The 7,799-nt window shown below is 40.7% G+C and overlaps 1 protein-coding gene and 1 long non-coding RNA gene across 4 annotated transcripts in view; one reads left to right on the top strand and one right to left on the bottom strand.

The window, feature by feature from the left end:
* The window catches only part of gata6 (GATA binding protein 6), a gene marked incomplete in the record, with an annotated part of 5,706 nt that extends 2,484 nt beyond the window's left edge, over nt 1-3,222 (bottom strand). Inside the window, 4 exon segments of the mRNA XM_025066043.1 lie at nt 62-187; nt 832-1,004; nt 1,428-2,338; nt 2,815-3,222. Of these exon segments, the coding sequence (XP_024921811.1) occupies nt 62-187; nt 832-1,004; nt 1,428-2,277 (1,149 nt within the window).
* LOC103396348 (uncharacterized) overlaps nt 1-7,772 on the top strand; it is an 11,086-nt gene extending 3,314 nt beyond the window's left edge. The window contains exons 2-4 of one of the 3 annotated variants that reach the window (XR_003053028.1): nt 4,487-4,701; nt 5,275-5,420; nt 5,569-7,772. This is a non-coding gene — a long non-coding RNA (uncharacterized LOC103396348). Of the gene's footprint in view, nt 1-4,486; nt 5,421-5,568 lie in introns of all 3 variants that reach the window. The other 2 variants (XR_003053029.1, XR_003053027.1) reach the window with 2 other exon arrangements.
* The last annotated feature ends 27 nt before the right edge of the window (nt 7,773-7,799 follow it).

The raw sequence follows: 7,799 nt of genomic DNA, 5'->3' as shown, positions 1-7,799 counted from the left end.
GATTTCTAGACCCCGGGTGCGTCAGTTTGGGATAAATGTGTGAAATGTTCTCCCTACTCACCCCGTGTAGCTTTGTGTAGAGGCCACATGCGTTACACACCGGCTCTCCTTCTGCGTTTCTGCGCCACAGAGTCGTGGTGCTGGTCTGACAGTTGGCGCAGGACAGGCCGATTCTCCTGGACGTAGACTGAGACCAGACATATTATTATTATTATTATTATTATTATTATTATTATTATTATTATTATTGTGCACATTTGGAGCATCTGTCCCTCTAATAATAAATGTGCTTGTAATTGGAAGCCGCCCTCCACTAATTGAAACACAGTTCATCTGGTCAGAACCCATTTCCTAACCAAAATACAGGAAATATTATGGCCGCTGTTTATTTAACTTTTACAGGAGGTTGCGCTTCTGTGCCCTGGTTTGACGCTTGATCTCCGGCTAAAGAAAGGGTCTGCGTGAAGCTGCCTGACCTCACCAGATTTGTTTTGAATTGCAGTAAATCACTGAACAAAAACAATAAGTTGAAAAAAATATATATATATTTAAAGGCCCTTCGGGTTATTTTCAACTTTAATTTAAACGCTCAGATTAATTAACGTTAAACGTATTTTAACCGAAATGAATCAAATCCCATTTTAGTTTTTAATGCTGAATATTTAAACAGAATATTTTTAATTTTTTTTTAAATATGAATTTTGCTGTAAATTTGCCGCCGCTGTCCTCCTGCCGTTTTCTGACTGTCAGACAGTGTATTAAGCCTCTAAGTGCCCCCCCTCCCTCCCAGACCCCCATCCTTTTTTTTTCCTCCCCCCTCATCATGCTCACCGTCCGTTTCTGTGGTTTAATTAATGGCCTGCTCAGTCCATTCATTTTGCTGTAGAGGCCACAGGCGTTGCAGAGAAAGTGACCCGTGCCGTCGCGCCTCCACAGCGGCGTGGAGATGGAGCCGCAGTTGACGCACTCTCTGCTCTCCCCCAGGTCATCCAGAATATCTGAAACTGGGGGTGAGGAGAAGGGAAGAGTCAGAGTCAGAGTCAGGGAGCAGATCAGACGAACAGAATTTGTTTGTTACTATTTGTCTGAGGTGGCGACAGACGAAGCCAGAAAAATAAAATCACATCCACATGTCACTTCTCTGGCCAGTGAAGTTATTACCAAAATATTTTTACCGAGAGAAAATTCAGAACTAATTTTTAACAACTGAATATTATTTTTCTGGAAGGTTTTGTCAAACATAGTTTTAGTCTGAATGGGAGTTTTTTGGCTTTTACGCAGATATGGTGTTCTATTACCAAAAACAATTTCCCATCCCGTAAAAACTCCTCCATCACAGTGACATACTCTGATTTTTATTTATTTATATTTTTTAAATTCCTTTCTTATTTAGTTTTTTTTTTAGTTTTTTTTTTTTTTTTTTTTACCTCCGTTTGGTCCTCGGATCAGGGGTGCACTCCTGCTCTGTAGAGTGTGCAGCATAGTGTTTTCAAAAGCCCCTCCGGACCACGGTGAGGGCAGCTGTGAGAGCTGTGGTGCAACATAAGGAGAGTAGGGACTCGGGTAAGTCCCGCTCAGGGGCCTCGACAGTCCGTACTGGTCTCTGTTGCTCATGTTTAGCGTGTTGCTGTAACCGCTGTCTCTCGGTGTTCCGTTGTTCATAGGCGGGCTGGGAGGATAGTGGAAGCGGCTGGAGGTGTGCGGGCTCCCGGTGCTGTATGACGGACTCTCCGGTGTGGTCTGAGACCAGACCGAGTGGCCCGACATGGCGTGGCCGGGTTGCGCAGAGCCGCCAGCCTGCAAGTAAGACAGGCTGGGGATCATCGGACCCACCCTGGAGCTGGGCACGTAGACGGGGGAGTTGGGGTTGGAGTGCATGTAACCCCCAGAGGAGGAGTCGTATCCAGTCTGACTTTGCGCAGCGGCGATGGCCAGTGTCTGGTACACGTCGGCCGAGTCCACCAGCAGGCTCGCCTTGTGCGCCCCGCTGGACAGGACGAGTTTACTGCCCTGATCCAAGTCCGTGAACAGCGGCATGTCCTCGGCGGTGGCCAGGCTGTTGTTGTGGTGTCCAAAGTGGACGTAGGAGTGTAGTGACCTGCCGTCCAGCCGGCGGTGACCCAGTGCGTCAAGCTCGCTCGGAGGTGTCCTCAGCCCCTCCGAGGAGGACGCGTCCCTCCTGCTGTCACCGGGCAGGTAGCTCTGCTCAGCCGGTGACCCTGGGCTGCTGGATACTTCGCGTTTGACCATGGACCAGCTGTTTTCGCCCAGGTCCATCCAGGAGCAATTTCCATACACGTTAGGAGTCAACAAAGATGATCAGGGAGTAGAGTCCACCCTGGATGGAGCAAAAGAACACGAGTTAGGGCAAAAAATGAAAAAATTAAAATAAAATAAAAATCCAAACGTGTCCAGAAACCATCAGGCCAGTGTTCGGGAGAAACCCAGAGCCCAGGCCGATGTAGAGTTAGTTTTCAGCAGTGCGTTCACTGGGTCATCCATGACTCCGACACAGAGTCCATTTCACAGTGAGTGCCATCAGCTCCCATAAGGAGCGCTTAAAAGGCATGTGTGTCATCTCCCCACACAGGAAACAAAACGCAATATGTCTTCACAGCGAGCGAGATAACTGTTTGATAAGAGCAGAAACAGATAAGAAGGAGAGGCGATAAAAAAGAAAAAAAAAACTACTACACCATGAATGATGAGACTGAAATCCCTCCGCGGCCACAGCCGCCGCACCGAAATAAGACTGAAGTAAAACTAGAGTAAAAGCCTGAAAACAAATAAAGTGAGTGAGTGAGGAGCGAGTACCTGTTACTGCTGTGCCATAGAGAGTGGTTCCTGTGAGCCGCGGATCCTCCTGGAACTGCTGGGGAAAAACTTCTGCTCCGACTCTGTTTATGAGAGGAGGCGCCTGAGCTGCGCGTCTGTGCTGCAGGAGGACCAATCAAGCGCAAAGACCGAGCGGCCGCAAACACGGCGGGGGTTCGAGTCCGTCAACTCCTCCAATCATCAGTCACACACGCTGAGAGAAAAAGGGAGGGTAGAGAAAAAGAGAGAGAGAGAGAGAGGGATTGATCATGTCTGCAGATTATAATCTCAAGTAAATGTAATCAAGGCACAGATGACGCTCCTCCCCCTCTACCACAGACCGACTGTCATTGATCAATAATACGTCACAAATGATTGATTCTAACAATAACTCAAATCTTATTTTACTCATTTTACACGATGTTGTTGCGTCACTTTATTTTTTAAGTCTTTTTTTTCCCTCGGGGATTCGATAAAAACTAAAAAATAAGTAATTATTCTGGTCGTTTTAATCACTGCAATATTTATACTTGCATTATACACGTGTTTGTACTTGATTTATGTACTGGAGTATTTATTTAGATTTTTTAGTATACATAATATTAATATTGTGGGTTTATTAAGATTGTATTTATTCCAATATTTAATGTCATGTGTGAATATTTGCTTAGTTCTATTATCTATAAATTAAATCCGATTTTTAAAGGAAGAAAACCGGACGTCCGACGTAATTTATAAAATAGAGTTTTAGAATTTAGAGAAATATGAGGATATGGTTAATAACTTTAATGTCACAGACATGATTAGTTTTATCTCAAATTATTAATAAATAATATTTATTGCTGAAGAAGAAAAATATAAAAATAAATATGTCAGTATTATCTTTTATTTTTTCAAATCAAATATTGCTATATAATTTGATATTAAAATATATAAAACAAACATCGTATGTATGAGCTATTAGAGAAAAGTAGGGCAGAATTCTCACTTAAATTTTTAAACGAAAAATATCGTTGGATGTTTAATCTTTTTCGTTGTTAAAGATACTTTTTTATAAAACAAATTCACAATTCTGGAGGGAATTTGCAAATGTGTGACTTTAACTGGTAGAATATGCAGAAAAAACAATAAATGTCCATGTTTTTATTTAGAATTTAAATCGTGTAATTTGTTTTAAATGCATTGAACTACAGTCGTACAACGGAGTTTTAAAATATTTTAACATTTAAAAATGCATAGCAGAGCCATGTATTTGCAGCAGTAGCTTGAATATCGGATGTGAATTCTCCCGCTATCACGGTTAATAACACAGGTATCATCTGCTACAACACGCCGTTATCTGTGAATGATTCCAGATTATTTTTGTTCCTATCTGCTCAGAGATAATCTGCAGCCGCGCGATGATGATGATAAGGATGATGATGTGAATAAATTTTGGGCAGAATTATTCAACGGCCTTAAAAATAAATAAATAAATCCAAGTCGAATTAAGGCCGTGTTCGATTAGCCAGAGTCGATTTTTTCGTTTGTTTATTGCTCTGCTCTTCAGAACGTGCTGTAAATGAGTTGATTTTCTTTCAAGCTCAGACGCGTTCATTCAGGATGAAAGGCTCTGATGCATGAGGAGCAGCGGCAGCACAAACTGACGTCACGTCTCTGCTTTCAATCGCAGGTGATTCGTTCACGGCCCAATATACATGAATGTGCAGGAGGGAAGTGATCAAGAGTGGAGGCCGAGGTGTCAATTCAATCATTGCAGCTGCATAGAAGCTGCAGCAACATCACACTCAGGGCCATCAGACTGCCGTCTGCACCGCTGGAGGCAGCAGTCATCGCCACGCTGCACCGAGATGACGTAGGAGGAGACCTTCATCACCGACGACTCAAGTGTGTGCCGTCATAAAGGATTAGTCAAATAGATTAACAATTAAAGACACACGTCTTACTTTAACTGTTGATCTATCGCATCAACTATAACCTCTTTTCTTTAAATTCTAATTTAATTTTTTTGTATTTACATTTTATTCTTCCTGGTCCTGATGTAATTTAAGATAAATTTTGACTAGATATATTTTTCCTGTTGACGGAAATGTGTGATGCGCTTCATTTTGTTGTTTTTTTTTCACACACACATAAATCTTCGCAGCTGGATTTTGTTTTTAGTTTGTCTGGCAAATATTAAATATTTTGGCCAATACTTGACAGAGCTTTTCTTATATTCGGCTAACTTGTAGCCAGTTAAGGCTAAACTGTAATTATCCCTTACTTTTAACATTTTTTTTAAATGTTTACATTTTTTAAAATTACATTTCCATATTAAATGGTGATTCTGGCTTAACAGCAAAAGTTGAATACCGAAAAGCTGCGTCTCACTAAATTAGGGTAATTTTTCAGCCAACTTTGAGTGCATTTTACTTATTGTTAACTTTATGTTCACACTAACGCTCCTTCTTCTCTCAGTCTACTCTCAGCCTGTTCCTACCACAGAGCAGAGTCAGATTTGGAACTTTCTCTCTAAAAAGTCAGAGAGGGAGTTACCAAGCTACTGTTTCTCGGCCCACCACTGTCTCCATTGTCTCCACTGAGCAGTTTGAAGCCTGGGGCAGGTACGCAGGTACACACACTCTCTCTCTCTCTCTCTCTCTCTCTCGCTCTCTCTCCTCCTCCTCCTCCTCCTCCTCCACCTCCTCCTCCTTCTCCTCCTTCTCCTCCACCCCACTTCTTTCTGGGTTGATAAATGAGGTGTTTTCACAGGGATGTCAAAAAAAGTGTGCAGCTCGGACACAAAATGTCTGTGAGGAGAAGTGACAGGACGCCACCCTGTCTCCACATTTATCCAGGCAGTGGTTTGTAGGGGAGTAAGGAGCAGCCAGTCACTGGGCACTGACCCACAGCCATAATCTCATTACCGTTATCGCAGAAATTACCTTAAAAACCCAACTTGGATTCAACCTTTTGGTGCCTCGTTCAATATAATATAATGTAATATAATATGGATTACTTAAAGATTATTATATTTTATTATACTTTTTTTTACCACATTATAGTGTCTTTTGTAATTTGATAAGAAATTAGAAATTTATTTATGAATTAAAACAATTTTATTTTGCTAATATAATTTATAGAGTGGCTAGATAATTATTACAGGAGAAATAAAGGCATTAACTTATACATATATATGTTGATGCAATTATTTAAAGAGTCCTTTGTATTATTAAAATGATTGTTAATTGAACCTAACTGTAATGCAGCATGGTCTAAGTGAACCTCAGAGATCCAAGAGTTTGTATTAAACTTTACCTAATTATGGAATGTATTCATGAATCTGTGAATACCTGTGCAGGTCTGATTCTGCTGCTCTTCCACTGAAGGGGCAGTTTGTCCAGAGCTGCAGCAGAAAAGGCTGCTGGGAGTCTGTGAACGTCCCACTCTCCTGTTTGAAGTGGTAGATGATTAAACGGGCTGTGACAGGTGTAAAAGCAACCTTTGTCATTTTGGACATTCAGCGACCTCGCTTCTTTTGGATCGCCCACTGTGGAACGCCTCTCTCTCACCTGCACTGCTTGTACTGTGTGTTAAGGTCTGCTCATGTGGTGTGTGTGTGTGTGTGTGTGAGAGAGAGAGAGAGAGAAGACAACACTTTGTTTATGACAGCTTCACCACCAGCAACACATTCTCTGTCATTTTCTTATGATGAATATATGACAATTACATTTAAAGAGTGTTTGCTCAGTTTTTGACCTCAAAAGATTTTTTTTTCTTGTGCCATTCTATCCTGAATGCATATTTTGGGAAACAAACCTACAATTTAGGCCAAATTTGGAAAAAGAAATTGGTAAATGTTGCAGTAGAATTTGGGTTTTAGTTTGTTTTGTTTTTTTTCACTCCTAATATCACATTTATTGACATTTTTTAAAAGAAATACTATACACTAAATACCAGTATTGAGGCACAAACTTAAATTTTAGTGCATTTTCTGAACTTTTTATTTTTTGTATTTTTGGTTGAGGTTATTCCAAAGTATTTTGGTCAAATTTCGAGGCCCAAAAAAGACGTTTTTTAAAAGATTGTTTAACTAAATGCATATTTGAGAGCATTTTTGGACAGATTTGTTTGTTGTTGTATTTGGACTATAGTAATATTCAACTCAAGTTATTTGGATGAAATTTTTTACTGTAAATTGTTTTTGTAAAACTACCAGTCTAAAAATCTACTCAAGTAAAAAGAAGAACAATTAAAATGAAATAAAAGTAAAAGCTCCGTTTTTAACAGTGGATGTTGAGGAGCTCCCTTAAGCGATATAAATCTCAGTCTAGATGTCTTTATTTAAAAATAGCTAAATTAATTGCTAACAAAGTAAAGCATGTCGACACATTTCATTTAAATCATTTTGGAGGTATGTGTTATTTTATTGCAGACCATAAACATACACATAGGTTAAGCCAAGAGTACAGTGTTTAGCTACTTGGCACTGGTCCTTCGTGTCGGCCCCTTTTTTTTATTCTCTTTAAGTAAGCGTGCAAGAGAGTCATTATAGTTATGCACTCAAAAAAAACACTGTTGCAATAAAAACAATAGTAACATTGAAACTCTGCTGCGGGAGCCCCGACCCACAGAGACGGACCAATGAAGCTGTTTTTGCGGTGTTGGTACGTCACAAAGATGAGGCAAAACAGGCCAATGAAAAGGTACCGGCGTGTGACGTCAAATGCTGAAAAAGTCCGCCAAGTGCTTTAGAAAGCCACAGGTGAACGGCGTTATTCCTCATTAGCAGATCGACCTGATCGGAGTGGACGGCTGAGATAGAACGGTGAGCGACGGCTGGATTTTTCTGCTCTACTACTGGCGTTTTGACTGTTGTTGTATTGTTTGCTACGTAGCTTAAACTTCACTTAAGGTGGAAGAAAGTTTTATTTTAATTTTGCTGAAACTACTGAAAAATGACAGAGCCTCGTGTTGAGAACGTGTTCACTCTTCGAGTCATG

Source organism: Cynoglossus semilaevis, chromosome 20, assembly GCF_000523025.1.
Source record: "Cynoglossus semilaevis isolate Cse_v1.0 chromosome 20, Cse_v1.0, whole genome shotgun sequence".
In the NCBI taxonomy this organism is placed as follows: Eukaryota; Metazoa; Chordata; class Actinopteri; order Pleuronectiformes; family Cynoglossidae; genus Cynoglossus; species Cynoglossus semilaevis.
This window is presented reverse-complemented; position numbering and strand designations above follow the sequence as displayed.